This window comes from Gekko japonicus, unplaced genomic scaffold (genome assembly GCF_001447785.1).
Source record: "Gekko japonicus isolate JY-2015 unplaced genomic scaffold, Gekko_japonicus_V1.1 scaffold541, whole genome shotgun sequence".
NCBI classification, from domain to species: Eukaryota; Metazoa; Chordata; class Lepidosauria; order Squamata; family Gekkonidae; genus Gekko; species Gekko japonicus.
The window spans coordinates 618,828-644,637 of record NW_015170907.1 but is presented as its reverse complement, the minus strand read 5'-3'; the positions used below and the strand labels follow the sequence as shown (position 1 = coordinate 644,637).

The 25,810-nt window shown below is 40.5% G+C and overlaps 1 protein-coding gene across 1 annotated transcript in view; it reads right to left on the bottom strand.

The window, feature by feature from the left end:
• Positions 1 to 11,990: 11,990 nt before the first annotated feature.
• Positions 11,991 to 25,810, bottom strand: part of DCP2 (decapping mRNA 2) — a 29,326-nt gene continuing 15,506 nt past the window's right edge. Inside the window, exons 5-11 of the mRNA XM_015418650.1 lie at positions 22,819 to 22,971; positions 21,637 to 21,749; positions 21,410 to 21,517; positions 19,828 to 19,960; positions 19,446 to 19,547; positions 14,417 to 14,468; positions 11,991 to 12,632 (exon numbers count right to left, since the gene is read on the bottom strand). Of these exons, the coding sequence (XP_015274136.1) occupies positions 12,475 to 12,632; positions 14,417 to 14,468; positions 19,446 to 19,547; positions 19,828 to 19,960; positions 21,410 to 21,517; positions 21,637 to 21,749; positions 22,819 to 22,971 (819 nt within the window). The 3' untranslated portion in view covers positions 11,991 to 12,474. The remainder of the gene's footprint in view (positions 12,633 to 14,416; positions 14,469 to 19,445; positions 19,548 to 19,827; positions 19,961 to 21,409; positions 21,518 to 21,636; positions 21,750 to 22,818; positions 22,972 to 25,810) is intronic.

Below are 25,810 nucleotides of genomic sequence, written 5' to 3'. Positions count from 1 at the left end.
CTGAGGCCTTTTAAAGTAAACTTGTGCTGGATTAGTGTCCAATACTCATGGTCTACTCAGGAGCTGTGGCAACCCTCCGCCCCACTGTTGCTGCTAAGCCAGACACACTGGCAGGATCAGCACAGGTAGCCAGCAACATTCTCTCCCAAGCACCTCCAGCAGTGCCACTCCCACACCTCCCACCTGAGTTGGTGCTTTGTCTCCAATGTACCCACCTTCTGAATAAAGTTGCAGTAGCTACACATTTCACAGAAAAGAACACTGCAGCAACATTAAATCACAGGGCAGCATTTTTCACTAGACGGCTTGTCAGGGCTGTTACCAAGATTAGTGCTGAAAATAATGTTTTGGCCAAGATTTCCCTAAAGTGGTCACTGCTGGGCAATACGAAAGCAGTCAAATGGTTAAAGTTCACAGTTCCGCTTGATAACGCCTTTTGGCAGAAAATGTCCTTGGTTTTAAGAAATGTGCCTGTTCAGATGAATGTAGAAGTGCTCTCTTGAAAATGTTTGCTTTCTTTAAAAAAGAAAAAGCTGTGTGTGAAAAGTCACTTCCAAGGGAACTCAGTTGTGGTGCTAATTCTGTCTTCTCATCCCTGTAGAACTTACCATATCAGCCAAGAACTAGCAAGATGACATCATGCAAAATACTTAAATGAGAAGCTTGAATGTCTCTGTTAATGAGAACTTGCTTCTTATTTTCCCCAATAGGCATAAATGTGGCAAAAATTCTCAGGTGGTGTATCAGATCTATGCTGCAGAACAAGCATTTGTTTAATTTCTACATATTAAGGGAGTGGAATTTCTTTGTCTTGGCACATGCAGCTCAATGGTGCCTTGTTTTTAGATCTAGTTTTTATTTCCTTGCACTGTGATTGTGTAAGCACTTGCAATAAATTCAGCTGTCCCAACAGGATGGCCTCCTAAGATCTGCTGCTGTTCTTATATATGTATCTTAACTGTAACTGAGTTGAGGTGCTTTTCTGGTCAGCTTGAGATCTTAGATTTCAGCTGCTGTTTCTCTTCCTGTAATGCTGAAGCATCTTATTGTATATTAAAATTTAGGAGAAAAAGTGCAGGTAACACTAGTTGTCTGGGAGGTTCCTGCGGGTTGGGAGTTCAGTGTCTTTCATCAAGTTCATAGTTAACACAGTTGCCCACATTATGAATCCCGGTTTAACATTTAACTTTCAAGAGTTTTCTGCATTTAAAGCAAATCTACAAAAATTAAAACAGGATATGCATGTTTAGCTCTCATTCAGACCCGATCTGCCCTGTTTCTTTTTGCTGGATCCTCATTCACAGATAGAACACAGTTACCCTTGTGGCAAAGCCTACCAGAATAGGCAGATAAGTCACAACTTCTGTTGGTAATCTTCTACCCATCATTCAAACAAACTAGTTATTTCCTAGCACATCTCTACTACACAAGTAATGGTTGCGTTCCTTCAAATGTCAGAATAAGTGCCCTCCTAGAATGAGTCTTGGAGGAAGGGAAACCACCTCCTTGTGGAGGAAGAGTACAGAGATAGGGATTTCCCATGTTTTGCTGCTTTTAATATCCCTTAGCTATAAGACTATTATGGGTCTTTTACTGTTTGTTCATTCCTACCCATCCTAAAATTCAAAGTATATTCCTTTGCATTTCTTACTCTGGATTTATTATTATTGGGTAGGTTAGTATTTTGCCATACATCAGTAATTTCAACAAAAGCTGGTTTCTTCGATATAATTATAGCTAAAGAAGCAGTCCAGATGCCATGTGCATTCCTGAGAATTCTGCCATAAACTGTCACAGGTAAGTAGCTGCACCACTGAAAAGATGGCACTGAGCAACTGGACAAGCTGCTCTAGAGCACAGTGTGTCTATATAGCTGGACTCTTCGACAATTGGTTTTATGTGATGTCTGAACTGAGCCAAAAAGAACTTATTGCAGCTTTTTGAATTCATGCTGTAGCATATCTTGATTTCATTTGGTAGACGTTACTATTCCTGTCTTACTTTCAGCCAGAGAGAGAGCATGAAATGATTCAGTTCTCTTTTTTTTAGGCCAGCCAACAATTTCATTCAACCTAAAGTGGTTAACTTCTCAGTCTGGTGTTCTAACACAGCTGGGTTATTTTCAGCATCCAGGTTTTGGCTCAGGATTGTAGTCAGCAGATCTTTCTCTCTCGATCTTTTTTTTTTTACTTCTCCCACTAAAGGACATTATTTTAAAGACCACGCTTATTATCTGATATAGTTCCCAGCAGTGTTATCCTTCTCTCCTTCCTTACTGTCTTTGGCTGCTCCCATTTCCTCTCAATCTGCAAAATGAATGGAACACAGTAATTGAGGTTGGGGAAAGGGAAGACTGTTGCATCATGGAAGACTACAATAGATCACTTAGTGTGCCACTTTTATATCAGGTAGGGCAGCCATCTTGTGCTCAGAGCCCGTTTCTCTGACTAGACAGACATGCTTGCCATGGTGGACACGCTACAGTGAAAGTAGTAGTGGGGAACTCAGCTCAGTTGTTTATGATTCAGTCAAGAGTCTCTTAGATAAACCCAGTCATCATCCAGGATGCTTAAGCAGCTGTTTCTAAAGAACTAAAGTGTAAGCTGTACAAGCAGAGGAGAAGGAACCATAATCCAGTTCTTATTCCTGGTCCAAGTACTATGGAAGAAGCAGTCACAGATAGTGGCAGTTCTATCTAGTAATATTACTTCACTGATTGCTTACAGTTCTGTGCCAGAGCTATGGATCCTAAAGCTGTGATTTGTAGAAACTTGTGGCTAAACTAGAATGTGTAAAAGAAACCCAACGTTACTATGTCTTTATAAGATGCATAATTTGTCAAGTAATTTTCTCTTTGTGCTGGTGGAAACTGAAGGTAAAAAGAAAGCTCCATCAACCCCCCCCCCCTTAAAAGGGAATCCCTTCATGTCTTACAAATTTGTAGGACTTCCCAATCTGCAGGGGAAAGGAAATAAAAAAGCAGAAGGCTCCTTTTGGAAATTGTTCAATGCATGGATTGCAAGAAATGGAAAACCACCTGGCCTTCATAGGGTAGTTTTCCAGGGCTAAGGCTTGTACAGTCGTGACTAGAGAGAGGCTACAGTATCTGCAGCTGAAGCCCACGTGGAAGGAATCCCCTTGCATCTGTAGTATCACTAAAAACCCTTCCATGTCATTTCATAGATAATAGTGGTGGGTAGGCTGAAGAAAGGTCATGATTATCTGGGCCACATCTTCCTGCTTGTGGGTGCAGCTGCTCAACCTCTAGGCATGCATGGAGTCTTGTGGCATATGGGTGAAACAATGGCCCTGGAAGAGAGAAGGTCCAGTATGACTGGCAGTGGGCAGGCACACACCAAGGGATTTCATGACCATCACAGTCAGGAACCAACACTTCCTGGGCCAGAATGAAGGTGCAGCTAACTCTACTGGAGCCTTACCACAGCCTGCAACTCAGAGGGGCTCTCTCTTTCTCACTGGCAACTGTACAGGGAAGCTCCTTGAATGGCTTTGACTACCAGTGCCCATTGGAGGGCAAGGCAACAGTACTTCCTGGTCTGTGTCCAGACTAAAATGTGAATTTGTATAAAGGAGCCAGGTCGCACAGTAATGGGCAAATTTCCTCTACCATAATGAGTACAGGGAGGAGGAGATAGTTATTTCTTGCTTTCTCCCCTTTCCTCACAAGCATATCTCACCTAGTGCTAAAATTATAAGGTTTTTTGTTAGGAAAAAGTTCCCAAGAATTAAAAGCAATATAGTACTTCACTAGTGAAAACCAAAGCATTTTTAAAAATCAGTAAGTGGCAGCATGGAACCCTGCCTTTAACTTTTATATAGACTAGGTAGGAGCTAAGGAAATGTCAGTGTATCATGAGCTGCTACCAACATTGCTTGAATGCAATTTAAATGTTGCAGAAGTTTGAGCCATGTTCGACTTTTAAAGGGATATGTAAAGATCGTGTCTATGGGTTCCAGCAAAATTGTACAACTTTTAAGATCACATAACTATGTAAAGTTTATGAATATATCCTCAAGGAAAAACTTAGGCTTGCTTGAAAATCACTGCAGCTGCCATGGAAAATAATTTCCCTGAATTGGGATAGTAACTGCCTGCAAAGGGATTTACAGGGCATTTCCATCTGGGTCTGATGAATTAGATGGCACTTGTGCCTTGTCACCTGGTGTGTAGCCTTCCTGGCATTTTACACAACATACAGCAACCCCATGTGAGAAAGGGATTTAAACATTTCTTTAGAGCTGACCGGATTCTACCAATGCAGAAGGTAAAAACCACTGAGAAAACTTTAAGCAGACCACAGGAGGAAGCTTGTTTGCCTGATGGTGCTTTCTTCTTTTCCAGTACTGGACCAAATTCAGTAAGAAAAATATATCTGCATTGCAGAGGAGGTACATGCATGTGGGTTTTTGTAAAGGATCAAGAGAAACAGATTGCCCTGGTCTAGCCAGAGCAACATTTAAAGGAACACAGGCTGGCTTCCAAGCATACATTGTGCATGCATTTCCAGCTTATGGGGACATAATTCCAAGTGTAGCCTTGCTTAACTAGCCAGCAATGTCTCGTTCTGCCAGTGCAGATCTCTTGTGTTGAAGAGTGACCAGGGAAGGTGGGTGGTTACTTCCCCAAATGCATGTGATTTGGAAAGGGACACACCACAAGCAGAGCCATTGTTTAGCTTTTAGTACAATATTGTAAGAATGCTAATGTAAAGCTGTAATACAGATTCCAAAAGTAAGCCTTTTCAGAGTACGTAACATGCAAAAACGAGCCAGGTGATCCTTCATTGCCAAGAGCAGAGGGTGATTCATTACATTTGTCACCTGGGGAGGGTCAGTTTTAGTCACATGTGGGTATAGCAATGAGAAGTGGTCACTGCCTTCAGGAAGAAATGTAGTAAAAGAAAAGTGACTTGGGCACAGCTACCATCAGTCTAGAATTCAGGACAAGTAGGTTACTAAGACTCAAACAGTTATATAGAGGCAAATACCAAAAGAAGAAAACCACCCCAGTTATGCAAGCATTTCAAAACCATCTCAATTCTGAAGCAGTCAGTCTCTAGCCAGACGGAGAAGTAGACTGTACTAGCTCAGGGGAACTTGCCATCTTGCTTCCTCTGCTATGAAAAGCTTCTAAAACTGTCTATTCCATTATGTTAAGTGGAAAAGTTTTGTTTCGATGACAATTATTCATTCAGTCGTAGTCTCTAAATGTGACATGTTAAGTTGTATTATTAGAACAGGTTTTTTAGAAGTTGTTGAGTTTGTCAGACATTGCATGGAACCTATTCTAAAACTGTTACTTTTCCAATTGAGGTATACAACCTTTTTTACACCAGCTTGAATGTATTGTTAATTATTTACAAAGCACATATGATTACTTTTGCATTAAATGTCAGTATTGTTCTACTGTTTATAGTAGAATTTTTCACTGAGAACTTCCATTTTCATTTTCTTCCAATTGCTTATGTCCTTAGCTGCTGTAAAATTGCTATTTGTGTTTATTTGATATAGAATTGTACAAACTGCATTTATTTATACAGAGGCATTTATAATACTTTTACAAATGTTCTTATATTCTGAATAAATTTCTAATGCTAAAATGTCTCTGTGCCAACTTTGTTTTTCCCCCCTTTAGCAAATAATCTTAGGGTAGAAAGCTAAGTTACAGAGAGATCTGTTCACCTCCAGCTCTGATTCTAGGGCAGGGAAATAATGTCCTGGATGATACTATCCTGCGCACACATTCCTTACTGTACATGAAAATGTCTTGTTTGTTTACAGGAAAGGGTACATGTGAAAATTAACTGTTTTAATGACAATATATGAATTGTGTTGATACTGTTCAGTTGCAGTAGAGTCTGACTCTTCGCAACCCCACGGACCACATCATGCTCCAGAGTTTGCTTAATTTCATGTTCGCTGCATCAATAACACTGTCTAACCATCTCATCCTTTGCCATCCCCTTCTTCTACCTTCAATCTTTCCCAGCATCAGGGTCTTCTCCAGTGAGTGCTCCCTTCTTATTTGGTGGTCAAAGTATCTGAGCGCCAGCTTCAGTATCTGGCCTTCCAGGGAACAGTCTCCTAGCAGTCCAAGGGACTCTCAAGAGTCTTCTCCAGCACCATAATTCAAAAGAATCTATTCTTTGGCTCTCGGCCTTCCTTATAGTCCAACTCTCGCAGCCATACATGACTACTGGGAATACCATTGCTTTGACCATATGGACTTTTGTTGGCAGGGTGATGTCTCTACATTTTATTATGCTGTCTAGGTTTGCCATCGCTTTCCTCCCAAGGAGCAGGTGTCTTTTAATTTCATGGCTGCAGTCACCATCTGCAGTGATCTTGGATCCCAGGAACGTGAAGTCTGTCCCCTTCTGTTTGCCAAGGAGTGATGGGGCCGGATGCCATGATCTTTGGGGTTTTTTTGATGTTGAGTGTCAAGCCAACTTTTGCGCTCTCCTCTTTCACCCTCGGCAAGAGACTCTTGAGGTCCTCTTCACTTTCTGCCATTAGAGTGGTATTGTCTGCAGAGTGACAATATACATCCTCGTCATACTCCTATGCTAAACCAATCAGTTGTTCCATATCCGGTTCTAACTGTCACTTCTTGACCCTCATACAGGTTTCTCAGGAGACATGAGAGATGTTCTGGTACTCCCATCTCTTTAAAGACTTGCCATAGTTTGTTGTGATCCACACAATCAAAGGCTTTAGCATAGTCAATGAAGCACATGTTTTTCTGGTACTCCCTTCCTTTCTCCATAATCCAGCGAATGTTGGCAATTTGATCTCTAGTTCCTCTACCTCTTTGAAACCCACCTTGTACTTCTGGCAGTTCTCTATCCATGTACTGCTGAAGCCTAGCTTGTTGGATCTTGAGCATGACCTTGCTAGCATGTGAAATGAATGCAATTGTGCAATAGTTCTGTCATGGATCACTGCCTTGATGTGGCGAGGGGGCTTGCATGGTTCAATGAGGCTGTGGGCTATGCCGTGGAGGGCCACCCAGGACGGACAGGCCACAGCAGAGAACACAGGCAAAATGTGATCCACTGGAGAAGGAAATGGCAACCCACTCCAGTATCTTTGGCAAGAAAACCCCATGGACACTAACAAAAGGCTAAAAGATTAATTGTACAGATACTCAAACATACTGATCACATAACAGTTCATTGCATAACATATTTGGCCTACGTTCTCACCTTTAACAGGTTTCAAATTTAATTCTATTTGTTTATCCATGCATGTAATGTTCAGAAAAAACTGCTTTCTATTGCCCCTAAAGGCAATGCTGGCTGCAGTATCATTTATGGCCCCAGCAGTACAACACTGTCAGCACGTCACATTAATATACTCATCAAGAAGTAATTTTAGTAATAAGATGTTCTTTATAAAATAGAAAAGTAGTATTAACATAATCAGGTAAAAAGTGTTCTTCAGTGTCCAAACTGTTGAACTCCTGCACAAACACATCTGACTAGAATAAGTAGATATACTTTATAGGCCGGTATCACCAGTTTTGCTTACTCAAAACTCAGTCAAGAAACTGTTTTGTCCAACTTGAAATTAAAATGAGAGGATACTGGAGATCTATACTTCCCCTTCCCCTCCCCACCACCCTTTGAGATTGATGTTGTCAATAAAGACTGCTGTGATATTCAGACTGATATTTCTTCTCCAAACTTAACTCATGACTTAAATTAGAACACTACTGAAATCATATGAATCATAAAATTGAACAACTGCCTGTTTATGAATGCATTTTAAATCACATTGCCCTACCAAAGGAAACCTTTATTTGCAGCTGGATTGATTTTCACAATAGTTGTAGTGAATAATTAGCTCTCTCATATAGGGCATGAAGAAGCAGGGTCTGAGACTACCAAATTGAAATATTTAAGTTAAAGACAAAAGTTTAGGGTTTTTATTGAATAGTTCTATTAAAACTGGCTAGAAAATAAACTATCACGCTAGTCTTCAAATACTGTAATTATACATACATTAATCCTGTCTATAAAATATTTGTAGCTGAAGAAAACTGCACTTCTACTGCAACATTTATTCTTAATGTGATCAAAATGTCATTAACCACAACATTTTGCATGTTTACCAGTGGTCCATTTATCAGCTTTTATAACAGAGAAAATAGAACTTTACACTATTTCCAAATCCAACATAAATACAAAGGTTTTGTTATACACAATTATTGAACTGTTCATTTTGTCTTTACCTCCTTCTTAGAGATAATAGAAGTTTCTCCAGTTTCCCATGCACAACTTCCTTTATTTTAGAAGTCCAGTTCTTCTACTTTATTCCAGTGAGTACTACTTCCTTTTTTTTAAAAACCACACCACATCATAAAGAACTACTTTCAACACACTAAAGGACTTAATATGTACCCTGGTGCATTTTTTAAAACTTCAAACAGCATCAGATCCCATGCCATCAAACTGCTTTGGAGGTATACCCCAGTTTCTAAAGCAGTTAATGTACGTTATGGGGTGCTACTGCTTAAGGAAAAAGAAACCCAAAGCTTGCTTGGTGCATAGAACATTTGTTGGATCCTGGCAATTCTGTTGGAACCTATTTGTGTGCAAATTTTTAAAACTGACTAAGTATCAGAACATAAGTCTTTTCATGATTTCCAAAAAAAAATAGTGAAAGGGTTTCTTGTTTTTTTTATTGTGACTAATTAAAACAGCCTATTCCAAAGAATGACTTTCAGACTGAATATAAGCATACAAGATATACTGTACCTGTCAGTGTTGATAGTAAAAAGTTATCATTTGCAGGCCAATTATCTTTCCCTTCTTGAAAAAGAAGTTACATATGTTTAAAAACATACCTAAGTTTCAGTCATAGACTCCTACTTAAGAGCCTTATTGTCATGTATACATATTCTACTGTAAGGAAACTTGAACAGAGCACCAGAAATTTACACAGTTAACTCACTACAAGATTGCCAAGTCCCTTAGCTGCATATGCACAGACAAAATCTATACAGGCAACTAGGAGATGGAATGGAAAATGGTTTCAGATAGCTTATTATTCCTGGTTAGGAGAGACAGTGCAAAAATGGAAAGGAAAAAGAATATATGAAGACACATAAACTTCCTGTCCTTTGGGGGGAGGGAAAACCAGGATTTCTCTTGGCACAGGCACACATGCACACTTCAAGAGCTGCCAAGACTTCCTACTTGCAGTGGATTCTCTTTAACAGCTGGAACGCTGTTACAGCTGTGTTCTAACAAATGTCATTTTTCCAAGGCAACTCACCCTGAGAGAAGTACAGTCCCAATATCCCTAAGACATTGCCATAGTTGCATTCCAGGCAGTTATTGGGTTATGAAAATAAAAAGCAGGAGACTGACCAGATATGAAGGCACACTGAGAGTTTATAAAGGTAAATATATACAGATATTTACCAGGCCATTGAACAGCATGCCATGCCTTAGTCTCTGAGAACTGAGTCCCCCATAGCTAACTAAGCAGACAGCTATTATGCTGAACTCTAGCCAATCCCTAACAAGGTGATGTAATCTCTAACAAGACCTGAACGAGACCTGGTAGAAGCACCTGTCTGTAGTTACATAATTGCTAGTCTGACAGCTAGGTTTGACAGTCAGATCAAACTCATCTACAGTAACTGCTTGCTACCTTTGACATTTTGACCCATATCTTAATAGCAGTAGGGAAGGAGACAGAGAGATCACCGTTAACATTAACACAAAGAAATAATTTAAATCTAATGGCTGTCTGTAATATCCCTGGACTGGTTTGGATAAGATGTTAAAATTGTACTCTTCCATTTTTCTCTCTGAAAAGTTTAAGTACTGGATACAAAAGCTGTCAACAACAGGCAAGCCAACTGGATACCAGAGAACTGATGGCCCACAAAAAATATGCCAAAGTTGCCAAAACTACACAGAGATCAAAGCTTTCATTCTTTGTCACTCTAACAGAAGATGTTAAGGACCAAATAAACAACATTCACAATTCAATTAGGTGTGGCAAAGAGGGGCTGCAGCAGCCCCATTTGCAAACAGTAAGATCCTTCTATTAAGATGAACTCAAATTCATTCACAGATTGTTTATTCCCATCTTTTAAAATGCCCACATCAGACAAGAAAATTTTTATTACAATCACCAAATAGCCATTTCTTCATTGTTTTACAGAAATCCATGTAAACCATATGCCTGCACTTCAGAATACATAAGTATAAAATGAGTCATTTAAACACTTTACAAGCAAAAAAAATATAATATACAAACCAACAAACAACCTGAAATGTTCACAGTGCAGGGCACCAAAGGAACCCATAAAGAAGTTCAGATCCAACCACTTTAAGACATGATCGCAATCAAATACGTACAGCTTTGAAATATGGTACCTTTTAAACTGGAAGCATATTGCATATTTATCATGTTTACTTTCAACCCATTTTAAGGCTTGATTATTAAATCCATATTAGTTTTTGTAGCATTTGGGAACTCTTAATTAACTCAGACACTGTCTCTTCTAATGAAGATATTCTTTGCAAAATAGGAGTTCACTTTACATGGAGGGCAGATTGCTGTTGTTTCATTTCATCTCATATTGCCAAGACAGCCATTTAAGATTTCATGCCAAGAGGGAATACATTTCAAATGTAAGATTCACACAACTGTGCCAGTGTTCCTTTTCCCCATTCGATTGTAATATGGAAAGGAAGCAGCATTAACATTCCTGGGAAGCCAAGCAGCAAGTCAGAAGATGTTTGGCACAAGCAGTCTGAATATCCAATTTGGAATGGAAGAGAAGCTGGAAAGTTAGGCACTTTATTGCTAGAAAAGTCAAACTGCCAGAAAAGTCAAACTGAGCATCCCCCCTCCCTTAAATGAAGGTGACCAGATAAAAAGTGGTACTGCCACACATCACCAGCCCTTCAGCTATTTTGCTCTTAAAGAGATTTACAAATCCAATGAATTTAATGATTTGAACTAATTCTGGATTTCAGCAGGCAGACATACTCAATAGTTTAAAAAAATAACTTGGAAACAAAACTGAGTTCACATGGAAACTAATGTGAGCCTCTTTCAATACAAAGAGAGGGAAAAAGCAACACTTTACAAGTTTTCTTGTACTTATCAAGGGAAAGTCATAGATGATGCTTGTGAAAGAACAGGTTGCATTTCAGGGGCACCATCTCCAAATAGTACAGACTCACCAAACTTTCCAGCTTAAACATTTACCTCACCTAGACCAAAATCTGAAATACTGACACAAACTGCAAAGGTAAAGGGGGGGGGGGACAGGTATCTATCAGCAGGTCTGTAGGAAAATTACATTCACATATTCAAACATTCCTTCAGCACAACTACAGGGTAATCATTTCTAATTCAGTTCTTTTGCAGTCTGTTCTCTGTTGCTACCCTTTTTCACATTTTGATTCTTATTGCTGAACTGTTGAATCTTCATGGATCTGCAGCTACTTCTTACACAATAAGCTCACTGTATATCAGTCCAAATACTACTGGATAGACTGCTGCAAGAGAACTGTGGCACAATTACAAACCGGATTAAGCAGTGAACTGGCATGGCTTGTTGTCTTGCGCATATGTTGAATTCATCCACTGCAGAACCTTAATAAGGCTAGTTTACATTCTATACAGTAAATTGTTTCCCGAAATCGTCTTTTCCCCTTGTTAAATCTTCAAAGTAGCTGCAATTTTTTCTAGTAGAAGACATTTTGAGTAGACATTTCAAAAGAGAGAAACAACAATACTAGCACATGGAAAGCAAACTGGCCATGGTTGACACCACTGCCATAGCCCAATAAAACTCAAAAGCTGGTTAAGACCAGAATCCAGCATTTCATGATATGAACACAATTTAAAATGATATGCCTATACAAAGAGTTCCAGCACAGTGTAACAAAGAACAAAAGGTGAATCTAGCTACAATCTAGCCAGAATAATTATTCTGAAGAACAAAACAGAAGTTTGCCTTTAGCCTGCAAGATTCACAAAAGAGCTACATAAATCCAGGTATTCAACCCTGGTGTCCACAGATGTTTTGTTTGGGTTGTCATCCTTTTGCAAAATCTGGGAAACTCACAAGCAGCTGTACATAAGAGCAATTTAAATGCCTAAGTTAGTACTGATGCTAAAATACTCCTTAACTCTAAAAACACACAGCAATTTAAACAATTTTTTAAAAAATGCCCTGTAATGCATAGTTGACAACTAGCACATGAACCCTTGGAAAGCATTTCTGTAGGTAAAAGCCATACTGCATTTAAAGTGCAACACTGTATGATGCCTCTTCCATACTGCAAAGACAACAAAGCCTCCCAAGCCCATCACTAGGTCCCTGCATTGCTTAAAAACCTGAGAAAGGATCAAGGCTGGATTTAGGAAACCCACTCAAGTGCACCCAAGCAGTTGCCTGTTCTGATGCTTGTTTGTCTGTCAGAGGTCAAAACTCTTCATGATCGCATCGTGGTCAAACTTGAAGCCCAGAAAAGCTCGTGAGGAGAAAGTGAACTTGCAATGGCCATTGCATGGCACCGATTGTCCATGTTCTAGGAGTTGGTCTTCACTGGAACAACACACGTCATATGTAGCTTCTGCATTAGAAAGATGAGCAAATCTTCAGTGGTGGTAACAAAAGTTCAAAATGACGAAAGCCCCACTAATAAGATTAAAGATCAACACATGAAATGGAATACCAAAGAATGCCTCCCCCTAACTAGCTACAGTGATTAAATCCAAAGGTCACTGCAGGTCCTATACGCAAGGTTGCAGCACCTGCTTCTTCAAGGTTTCTTTCTTCTAGAGGGCAACTTCTCAGGGAATTCACCAAGTTCTGAACTGACATCACCCAACTGGAGAAGCAAGCAGAACTCAGAAGAATTTCCAGAGAGGTCCAATATCCCTGATCCTGGCATGTCTCTGTGGATCAGGCTTGATGTAACCCCACTTGTAAAGGCCATTCTCATTTTGCATATGGATTTATAGCCAAAATAGGATGTAGGTTCAATATATGATTTACTACACCACAGCGAAAGATAACTATTGCAAAATGTGGTATCTATTTCTTGTAGTCCCAGCATACTTCCCATATTCTTTCATTTTTCAAGCAGCCAAGTACTTGGCTCTCATAAATACAGAGCAAATGGGAACATCAGGGCAAAGTCTAGATATTACAGGTCTCAAGGATGGTCTTTAGCACTCAGGAAGATTGCCTGTCCCACCCTAAAATCTTGGAATATTATTATTGTGTCTTTATCCAGTGATCCAACTACTGTGACTGAACTGTGTCCTTGAATGACAAGGTCAAGTGCCACGATTTGTAGTGGAGCTCTGTGATTCCCTAGGGGAATCCTATAAATCCACTGGGGGGCACATGGGAGCCTCTTCTCCCCACTTTGCAAGGGCTTCTGGCAGCCAGTGGAGGAGACCGGGTTTGATATTGCTCTCCTCTCCTGAAATAAAATCGTAAATTTCTCCCTCAGGCCCTTAAGTAAAGTGCCACATAGTAAGCAAGAATCAAACCTAAGAAGTTGGTTGATGGCAATCAGGCACAATTGTTTCTGTCAGTGCATGCCTGAGATCTGTGCATCATACCTCTAATAATAAATATGACTATATAAATAAAGTCACCTTATATGGTTTTACGGCCCAGTGTTTTACTTGAGGTTTGGGCCAACATACCTATTGTACATTCTTCTCCAGTCCCTACAGTAGGCAACAGACAAAACAGGCTGAGGGAAAAGGAAAGCAAGAGTAGCAGAGGCTTTGTTCTGCAAGCTCAGAAGGAAAAGGCACCATATGAAGGAACATGACAACCTACGAGCTGCACAAGGAACACCTTGCAGAGCTTGCTCAGAACCATGATCTCACAGAGAAGGGAAGAACAGAAGACGGTGGACACTCCCTCCCATTAGAGACAGAACCTTGGATCTAACAATCCGCAAGTGGAAACAGACGGACTTAGCACTGTTCCATTTGCACAACAACTTGTGCAACACCTAGCACTTGCCTCCTCTGTACAGTGCCCAGAAATTAGCTGCACAAGAGCAAAGTGGAAACACAAGGGGGATCACAATATATTTCACGTAGCACAAGCAACCTACTTCCTACGACCAGGATTATGGGAAGTGGAGTACCAAGTCAAGCAGGATGTCCTCCTCTATTCAAGTAAGATGAATCCAACCCATCATTCCTCATATTAATTACACTCTAAGTTTAATTACATAAAGCTTTCATGTCATTAGTTTTTAAACAACAGCTATAAGGAACAGGACACAAGAATAAGAGACATTTCTCAGAAGATACCGTGCAGTGAGAATGAGGTACTACTACCGTTAGATATTAGCATACAAAAATGAAGAACTATGATTACACTTGCCTGTTTCGAAGTTATCTTGAAGCCTTCTTGGATGCAACTTCTTTTCACATTTCTAATTAAGAAGATGACCATGTGTTACATTCACTCATTATAAATACCTTAAAAATAACATGTACAACCTAACCATAATTATGTAGAGTGAGCCACATTTATTCAAATGACAAAGTTAATCACACATTCAAGTCTTTCCCATTTAAATAAACAGGACGTAACCAGAACTTTATCATGTGCTACCTTCAATCCCATTTATATGAAGCTAGAGAGAAGAGTAGTAATCTGGTAGAGCAATTCAAGACAAATTTAGGCACTTGCCTAGAGCACCCCCTAGTGGAGGGCACCACGGTAGCCTGCTGCCCCGCCCCTCCCACACCTCGCCAAAAGCCCTGCTGCTCTCACTCTTCTGCAAGGAGCCGAGGCGGGGGAGGCGTGCATGGGCTCATGGGCCGTGCACTTTCCCAGCTGCCCCCGTGGACGGGTGGCGTTGGACTTTCTGCGTGTGGCGCTCCAACCGCAGGGCACTAACGTAGTCACCACGGGGCTGAGGTCGGCGCCGCCATAGATGCCCTAAAGAAAGCTCAGACCATGCCAGCCACTTTCCCGCCTCTGCTTGGGCTCTGCCATGCCTAGCAGCTTCTCCTCAGGGAAGGGAGGGGGGAACAAGTCTGCTGCCACCCCCGCCCCCCTCATGCGAGCGCCGGGTAGGTAGAGATTCGACTCAGAAGACTGCATCAGGTAAGCCACAGAGCTTTTCATTTAAAGTGCCACACTGCTCCTCCCTCCTCTGCCCAACAGACGTGCCACAGAGCTCTCTTCTCTCAGTGCTGTGTGCATGTAAATATTAGGAATAAAAGATACCCCTGATCCCACCACCAGCTCTCTGCTGCCTGCCACCATGGGGCGGGAGGGGGGCTGGAAATCCCGGAGGGACGGCTGGGACTGGTGTCACAGACAGGGCATGGGAAGCGGAGGTGTGTGTGCTTGGACTCGGGGTGCAGGGTTCAGATGCCCAGTGAAGGGCCCAGCAAGGCTTCCGGGTGCTGGCAGGACCCCAAGCCAAGAAGCCTTCGAAGGACTGTTTCTGGCCCCCCCCAGTCTCTCCAGGTCAGGCTTGGCCCGCCATGAGCGGTCATGGTTCTGCAGGCTTCCAGGCGCTCTGCCTCCTCTTGGCCTCCTGAGGGCAGACGTGGAGGGGGCTGCATCTGGATGGGGGGGCGGGGAGATCGACGCTGTTTCTTTTCAAACACGGGGGGAGGGGGTCCACTCTGTGCTGACCCACAGGGCTGTCGAAGCAGGAGGGGCATTGTCTGAAAGAAAAGCACACGGGCGTGAGCAACGGCATGGGGCACCTCCCTTCATGGGAGGGAGGGGAGCTGGTCATCCGTGACAGGGTACGTATCACCAGGCTCCGCAGTCGAGAAGAGGAGGGGAGTGATGTGGTGTGCAAGAGAGTGACTGCCATCCACAGCACCTGGGGCTGAGGGAGCCCAGAAAGTGAAGCCGCCATCCGTCAGCAAGTTTGTGGCCATGTGCTTTTTGCAGTTTGCACCTCTTCAGGTGCCGATGGGGGAGGGGGGGGGTTGCAGAATGTTCCTAATCTTTGCAAATTCTGCTCCACTTTTTCTTTTTTTGGGGGGGGAGACGATATCCAGATTAAAATAAACCAACGAGACACCATGCTCAGGTATTTTTTGCTGAGGTTGTCTATTGTGGACTAAGTAACAGACACCTCGTAAGGCATGATGGGGCTACAGTTCTTGACATTAAATTCCACCTTGCAGCTTATATGAGCCAACTGGATCAGCTAGTGAGGAAATGAGGTTTTCGCCATGCTCAGTGCAGAGCTATGTGTGAAGTCTTCTTGGACCCCTGCCTCGCTTTTTAAAGTGCACTTTAACCCCTGCATGTTGCTGTCCTAAGGGCGCTTGGGGATTGGATACTCTAGATACTGTTTCTGTGATTAGAATGTATTTAGTGGAAACAGAGAGGGGCTTTTTGTGTGTGTCCTTTTTTTCTTCTCCCGTCCAAAGTGACATGTCTTGTTCCAGTGATCAAAGCCACTGTTGGAGTGGTGGAGATGTGACTGTCAAACGCAGGCAACAATAAAGGGGGGCGATGGAGAGGTGGGTGGGTGGGTAAAGGAGAGGAGCATCTTACACTCAAAACTGTGGTTACAATAATGCCGACAGAAATTAAAGTGGCTTTGAAAGCAGCCTGCAACTTATGATGCTTCTCATTTACCCTAGAGTCAAGCTGTTGTAAAATTTGCACAAAGCACATCATGTCATAATCTAAGTAGACCCAGGATTAAAGTGTCTTTAAAAATTGTGCCTCCTTAACAGTTAAAATTGCTTGAAGCTTTAAAGTCACAGCAAAACGTTCTCTTCTTAAACCTGGAGCAAGTTTTCCCTGTGAAATGTTAAGGAACAGGAGTAGGGATTATTTTTCTGTACCATCTCTGTATAAAATCTTTTCACATACCATCCCTATGCTTGCTTATCTTCTATGGTCAATAATTACTCTTGAAAATGATTGTTTATTTTTTTACCATTTAAAAATGGGGGAGAAAGGCACTTGCATTTTAATAATTAAGCTAATTTAAACTAATATTTAATAAGCCTGCCTGATCTGCAGATCTTCTGAAGAATACCAAGTCCCTGCAAGAAAGCATGGAACTTGTCTTAAACTTTTCAGGGCACTTTAGACTGAAACTTAAATAAGATTGTAACAGTGCATTTTAAAAACTTTCTTATCGCTCCTGACTGTTCATAGTGTGCTTGTGAAAGTTCTTAGGTGTTACAAAGTTTAAAATTCAAACAGTATGCTTGGCAAGGTATATATTGATAACTTGATAGTGCGAATGGAAACTCAGTATTCATGCATGATTTGATGCACTTGATCCAGTTCTTAAACTAGTCCAAATACAAAAGCGAAGCTGCTTTGTTCTTTAAATAAAATAAAAAAAACACATGCTTTAGAAAATAGCTGCTTTAAAATATTTATGTCAGGGGAAGTGTAGCAGGCACATATGTTTATTTATTTGAAAATTGGTGAGCGCGGGGGGTGGGGGGTGTGCAAGAAGGTAGCCTCGCCTAGTGTGCAAAAAAACCCAGGGCCGGCCCTGCTTCTCCCATACCGGTTTGATCCACAATCCCTTTGCAATGATATCACTTTGTTAAGGATCTTCCTATTTCCACACGCTCTCATCATCTGAGTCCCGTAACAGAACTTCCTCCCACAGGACAGTTCCTGCTTCTCTCATTCGCCCCAGCAACCCTCAACTCATACCCTTACTGAATGTTACTTTCCCCACATTTCTCCACCACTTCTCTCTTCTCTGTTTTTCCTCCCTTCTTCCCCATCATCGCCAGCCCAAGTCTTCCGTCTGTCTCATCCAGCCCATGGCCCCTTTGGATCCTCTCAGTTGCAGAGACTGCTACCTCCTCTAGACTCTGTCCACTTCTCCTATCAGACCATCCCAGCTTCGGCATCCCAGCTGGGAAAGCCAACAGTAACCCTCTGCCCTGTGGATCTTCTTGCATTGCATTTGAATAGTCTGAAGTCTGCAACATGAGCTACAACTGACAGAAAGCACCATGTATCAAGAGAAATGAGGCAACAGAACCTCCATTACACAAACCAGTGATTCTTAACAGGATCCAGCTACAAATCTTGAGGTACATTCAGAATTATTGGAGGCAAATGGGATTTTGGGCAGCCTCTTCTGTGTTGGCCATTATACTGTGCACCCTGCCCTGAGAATAAAATCACATATTCTTCCCCAAGCCCTTGGAAAGAGACACACACAACAAGAAATCAAAGCTACCATTAAGGAGACGGCTGTTAGGCATAAGGACCTCAATGAATGCATGCCTAACATCTGCATATCATATGTATATTTCAAATATTTACCTATATGAAGTCTCATCTAAAAAGCTGCTTTTATGTCCTATTGTTTATTTGTGACTTAGGGTGTATTTTCTGATAATATTGCATACTTGGTGTGTGGTAGGAACATATAAGAACAACTGTTAACTTTAAGCATTCTTGGAGGAGGTCAGGAAAAATGCTCATCTTTTTTCTACCAAATCCAGCCAAAAGCTGGAACAGGAAAGCCCTAAACTGGGCAGCCAGCACCTAGACCACTGTACCACTGGCCCACAGCCTAAACTGATCTAGCCAATTACACACATTTAAGCTATAAGTGTGAGGTCAAAGGGCAGGTCAGATGGCCTGTTTTTTGTGTGGAAGGATGCACTACAGTTGGCATGCCAGCCAGCAGTCAAATATTGTTAACTGGCTATTATTTGATCACTGTCAAGTACAAGAATGCAATGATATAGCTGGCAACTTTTCTGTTCTAACTACCCAATCCCTACAAGTCTTCTTCAGAGGCCCTCCTTCAGGTTCCCCTGTCATCTGATACTAGGTGAGTGGCAACCTGGGAAAGGCCCTTCTCAGTCTTGACACCAAAATTATGGAATTTCTTTTCCAGGAGACTCATATTTCTCCTTCTACCACTGTCTTCCACCAGCAGGTGAAGACTTTCTTGTTTGTTTGTTTTATTTGGTGCTCCCTCACTGATTCCCATTTACCCTTCCTCACATTCATGTTTTTGCTTATATGTTCTATTCTAAATATTTTTATACATTTATATGTGTTTTAAATCTTGTTTTAGTGTTCTTATTATTCACCCCCTTACCTTAGAGATCCTAAATTGGGTGGCTTGTTTTTCAATAGCTGCTATCAACATATATGGATAAAAGTCAAAAAGAAGCATTCACATTTACAAAAATCTTATTCAACACTATTAAAAAATTTTACAACGGCTTTTGAAGTGAATTTCACTGTTTCACAATACCACTTACTTTGGTTTTTATTAGCATGTCTTAATATACCTGTTGCTGGAAGTACCTATTAACGGTTCTAAACTGCCTAAACTTTGGCCATATTCCTAATCAACAGTTCAAGGCATCACTACAGTGTCCTTTTTCAGCAAGGTGCAATTCTCATTTCCCATTGCGTATCTTACCAAAGTTTGATTCTGTTTAGCTGGCTGACTATGGACACCATTTGCTCTCTTCTTTTGGTTAGGAGTGTCCTGGTATTGCTTTCTGCCATTGCCTCGTATGCTCTGAACATACCACAATGTAAGGAAGAAAAAAAGAGAACACAACAGTCAAAAGGTCCAAAATTGTATTCTGTAAGTTTAAGTAGGCCACTGAATAACTATGTTGCACATGAGGAATAGACTTGCATACACAGTTCTCCAGTGAATACATTCAGCCTATTAAAACCTCATCCCTACTTATTTGTTATGAATTTGAGATTAAAGAAGTTTAAATGTCGTAATCTACACAGGAACCCCGAGGCTCAAAGAATTAATCTGAAGAATGTAGTAAAAAGAAACTGACCTTTAGTTTTAAAGTTTCAGACATCTCAAAATGATTGTTATATGGCTTTTGCTGCTGCAACTGTCTGTGCTTTGCCCACTGATCTCCTGAAGGACCATCTGCTAGCACTTGCTGGCTGTAATGAAGCTTTGATCTAACCCATCAAAAAAGCATCATATTTAGAACAACTCAGCAGATGAACATTAGGAACAGAAGAAACTACAACACAAACAGCTTACAAAAGAAAGTTATACATTCCTGCAACAAGACCATTCTTGTCAAGTACCCATTACAACAATATGTAATAAATCTTCTCTTTAGGGGTATTACCATTCATTACAAAGGCACTACAGAATGGTAAACATTGTGACAAATGTTGATTATAGAACTGACAGTCTAATGATCTTTGCTTTAAAATGGCATAAAGTAATCTAAGCAACACCAGAGACAACAATTAGCTACCTTGGCAGCAGTTAACAGTAAAGACTGCACCCCCTTCCCTTCCTTTTAGTTAATCTTTCCATTTTCAGAGGCTTAGGTTTTTGATATAAAGACCAACCAAGGAGTACTGTAGCATGTAGTTAATACTGCAGTACTTTTGTACACAGGGGTTTTGTAGCAGCTTTAACAAAAATATTCAGCTTCATGCATTATAGCATAGTCTGGAAAAGACTGGCCGATTTAATTGCCATGAATCTTTTTAGAAGATTTTTTGTTCCTTTTTATTTTTACTGTATTGTGCCCATTGGTCTACCATATATATATATATCCACCACTCTCCATACAATGTCTTGAATGTATCATATCCTTTCTCTCTCCCTAAAAAGGACTAAATGGCTTATGGGGAAATCAGGGGCCTCATGCTCTATTTACATATTATATTCCACATACAGGGAGGGTGAGGGGGCAGAACAGAAATATATAGGCCCCAGTACACACAAACACAACTGCCGTTTCTCAGACGCTGGAACTGGACCCACGTGGTTGTGTAAGACAGGGCAGTGTGGGATGTGCTGTATACATATATTTCCAATACAGAGCTTGAATCACTTGCATGTACACCAGAATTTTATTAAACTACAGTGTGTATGTTAGATTTGTATCCCAGAAACAAAATTGAGCTCACTGAGTCAAAATACTGTCACAGAACATGAAGACTCACTTGCCACACAGTACAAATGTCAAATAGGCATATACAACCATATAGTAACAACTGAAACTATTTAAAGTTATAGACATTGTAATTATACTTTTACATATTTTTACACATACACATAATTACACATGCATATTCAGTAACTGTACTGCACTGCAGAACAGCCTTATCACTCCCAAAAGCTACTATATTCTCTTCAGGGATATTTCAGTTTACTAGGCATTTATTGAGCTGACTGTGACTGCTGTTTTATCATCTGGAAATAAGAAAGGATTTGAGGGATTTATGGCTATTAAAGCTCACTCCCACTGCTATCTTGCTAGATAAAGAACACTGTAAACAGTTATTGATTTTTTAAAATATTTACAATTAGGAATTTATTTCTACCACCACCCACTAAATGTAACAAGGTTATTAGCAGATGTTAAAATCTATCTAGCTTGTTACCTCATTTTTTCTGTGCTTGGTTTAGGTGGTGTGCTACCAGTGGATGAGAATCCATTGTCACTATCGGAGGAATCTCCATACCGTCGAGCAAGCCAATCTCTTAACGGTCTGTGAAGAAATTAAGAGTTTTGTCAGCAAAGCCAAACTTCTTTTAATAGGGTTTAATATAAAATGATTTAATAAAGACAGAAAGTAAGCATTAATTTTTTATTTCCTTCTAAACATACCTGATGAAGGGAATAGTCATAAAAAACTTGTTAGGTGCCAAACCTAGCTTAGACTTTGGGGTCATATCATTCCTATGGCAAGGTAGTTTGTCTACCGAGAACCATTCAATGTTCTGAAACACAGAAAAGAGCTTTCTTAATTGGCATCCAGAAAACAGAACAGGATTTCAGAATTTCACCATTTTTTTATGTTACAGAACCAACTACAAATGGAAACTTCAAGACAGGCACCATTCCCCAAACAGGATGTCTGAGAAGAATTTCCACTCCTTCACCATCATCCTACAAATCGACACTGACCATAATTTCCATCTTCACGCATGCTCTTTACCCACTATTTGCAAGTGTGTGTTGCCTATGAAAACAAGTTTTAACCCCACACCTTTTCAATTCGTAGCGCTTTACAAAGCTAAGATTAATCAGAAAAAAGACATTAAACAGAACATAAAAAGAACATGTCCTTAATGGAAAAGAAACAACATACAATGTAGTGTGTCAATGCAGTCTACTGAATTCACAGTACTGTAATGTTAGCACTCTACACAGAAGAAGATCATGCCTACAATTGCTAGAGGAAATGCTGCTGTTATTTTTTATAGTATTTACAGTGTAATCCTGTGCAAATTAACTCCAGTTAAGCTCACTGGTTTCAATGGGTTTAAATTTATTTATTTGATTTATATACCGCCCTCCCCGGACGGGCTCAGGGCGGTGTACAACAATTAAAATACCACAATTAAAACAACATTAAAATAACAGTTTGCACAGAACAGTATCATAAAATCCCATGTAAAAGCGGAGAGATCAGATGTTAGATCAAATCTAGTGTCTAATCAGATCCAGGCCACTGGTGGGTCATTGGCCAAAAAGCGGGGGGGGGGGGGCGTCCACTGCCTCAACCAAATGCCCGGTGGAAGAGCTCCATCTTGCAGGCCCTGTGGTACTGTAATAAGTCCCACAGGGCCCTGATCTCATAAGGAAGCTCATTCCACCAGGTGGGGGCCAGGGCCAAAAAGGCCCTGGTCGAGGCTAATCGGATGTCCCTGGGGCCAGGGTAAAATGGAGTAACTTTTGACAGGATTATACTATTAACCACTGGATAAATACTGTACAGTTTATTAACTTTTTTCAGTGTCCAAGAATTCAATCAGAGCCTACAAAAACATTAAAGTGACTATTTACCCGAATTTCTCTTCTTGTTTTAGGATTAAATTTTGTGTCCTTTGGAATACCTGGAATGATGTACAACCGTGCCACCTGATCATTGATTCTTAGTTCAATGTAATCATCTTTATTGATATAGTCTTTTATATCAAAACCAGTTTCTTCAAACACCTGAAAGTAAATAGATTACATTTTAAAACTGGCACATACTTATTTAATGCTATAAAAATAGCTGCCTCATATCCTAATTTAAAGATACAAGGAAACTATAAAGTATTAATTTTACAGATATGTTCTCCACTACATGTTTAAACAATAGTGGGGTTCACCCAACATCCACAGACCGTACAGAACAGGACTTTACTACACCTCCTCCTGCTGCAGTTCAATTGGTTACAGTGCTTGCACTGTTTGGAATTCAGTTTGGAGAACAAGGACAAGGCATAGTTTGCCAGTTCAGATGTAAAGGTAAACTATGGTTTGTGCTAAATCCTAATTGAGTCAGAGCACTCAAGAGGAATAGGGACTGCATGTACCCAAACAATGCCATCTGAAGAGCCTTTTTCAATTCCTAGCTGTAATTTCTCAATACAAGGAAAAAATACAAGCATATCAGAAACCTGATGCTCCCAGTGACTGGATATCTGTTTTGACTTGAATAACCCAATAATCTTGATGCTGTTAACACTCTGAAAAATACTTGGCTTCCAGGAAACACTGGTGGAAACATTTCATGTGCCCTGCAGTGAGGGCACCTATAATAGCAGATAAGTATCCAAGAAAAACAGCTAATCCACCACAACTACTCCTCACCTCCAATGTGTGGTTGCAGGAGCTAGGTACGTTCTAATAAGCATTCTCAGCTCAGGCAGAGCAATAGTGAAAACCAGGAGTCCTGTCCAGTATATCATATTAGCTAAGTGGACAAGTTACAACACACTGATCTTCTGTGGCTGGCAAATAGGGATCTAGTGTCAAATGAGTAATATGTATACATGAAACTGTAAATAGGGATCTAGTGTCAAATGAGTAATAATATGTATACATGAAACTGCCTTATAGCGACAGACCATTCATCTATCATGGTCAGTATTGTCTATGTCGACTAGCAGCAGCTCTCTATGGTCTTAGGTAATCTCTCTAAGGAGAAATTAAAAACAACAGTAAATCTCTGCATCCTGATGGCATACACCTGAGGATTCTTAGGGAACTCAAACATGAAATTGTTGATCTACAATTGATCTACAATTGTTGATCTACAATTGATCTACAATTGTTGATCTACAAGTATACGACTGTAGAGGAGCAAAAGCTACAATGATTTTTTAAAGGGATTCAGAGGTTAACTGGGAAATTACAGGCCAGTTAAATAATTTCTGCCCCAGACACATTAGCAGAAACTGTATTCAAGGAAAGAATTATTAGCCAGGTAGAGGAACAAAGCCTGCTGAGGGAAAATCAGCATTGTTTCTGCAAACAGAAGTCCTATATCACCAACCCTTTAGAACTCATTGAAAAAGTGAACAAGCATGTACTGTAGATAACAGTGACCCAATAGGCATTTGTATACTTGGGACTTCCAAAAGGCTTCTTACATGGTATCTCACCAAAAATTCCTATGTAAGTTTAGCAGTCATGGCATAAAAGGATGGGTTCTTTTATGGATTATGAATTGGTTAAATCAGAAGGCAGAGAATAGGAATAAATAGACAGTTCTCGCAATGGAGGGAAAAGTAAGCGGTGGAGATCAAAAGGATCAGGATAGTGACTGGAGCTATTTTTTCATAAATGATCTTGAGCTCGGTATCCCATCCTTGAAAGCCAGGGCTAATCTTAGAGACCTGTTTTATTGGAAGAAAGGCCTAGAACATTCTCAGAATTCATTTGGAAGTAAAAGTTTTTATTCTCTCCTAAAACTTGTCAAGATCTACAAGGAACATCTGGGCCTTACACAATCAAAGTACGTTATCCCAAATGATCTGTTAACAGCTAACAGTTCAAGGTGGGAGTTGAGGGAATGGGTATTTAACATTAGATAGTAAGGCAATCAGTCAATCTAAAGCGGACCCTTTCTTTAAATTATTTAAAAAAGACCATACCAGGTCATCTTACCTAAAGACTTTAACAACAATGAAATTAAGGTTGGCCTTTACCAATTTAAGATTTCAAGCTATGCCCTCTATGGTTCGCACCGGCCGATTTCTAAGGGTCCCTGCCCCCTTACGACTTCGTATGTGTGGCACTAGAGAAGTAGATGATTTGACCCATTACATTTTGAGATGCCCTCTTCTTTTGCCCCCTCGAAATAAATTTATCAATAGTATCTTATCTCTGCATTAAGGAGTTTCAGATATGGAAAAAGTTATATTTTTGCTTGCAGATAAAGATCCGTATGTTTCTAACAGAGTCGCTTTGTTTGCATTGGTGGCTAGATCGATTAGATCGAACTGTATGGAAATGACCATGGCCTAATTTGGCTCTGTATTTATATGACCTTGTTGGATATTAATTTAATTTGTATTTATCTTGGAGTTTATCATGGGATTTTATGCATTTTTTGTATTGTTATGACCTATGGTCAACACAATAAATTACTGCTACTACTACATAAACGATCTGGGACTGGAGATGAGCAGGATAGTGGCCAAGGCTGGAGAGGACAAAATTTTTTCAGGAAGGTGAAAACCAAGGCCAATTGTGAAGAATTCCAGGAGGATCTCCACAAATTGGGTGAATGGACAAGTTCAAGTTAGGTAAGTAAAAGGTGAGTTTTTAAAAATCCCAAATATATCCTAACGGAGTCTGAACTTGCTAAGGTGAGAGAGAAAGAGACATTGGAGTTCTAGTGGATAGCTCAATGAAATGTCAACCCAGTGTGCTGAAGCAGTGAAAAAGACAAACTTAATGCTGGAAATCATTAGGAAACAGAATGAAAATAAACAGCCAATATTATAATGCCTCAGTACAGATCTATGGTGTGGCCTTATTTGGAATTCTGTCTGCAGTTCTG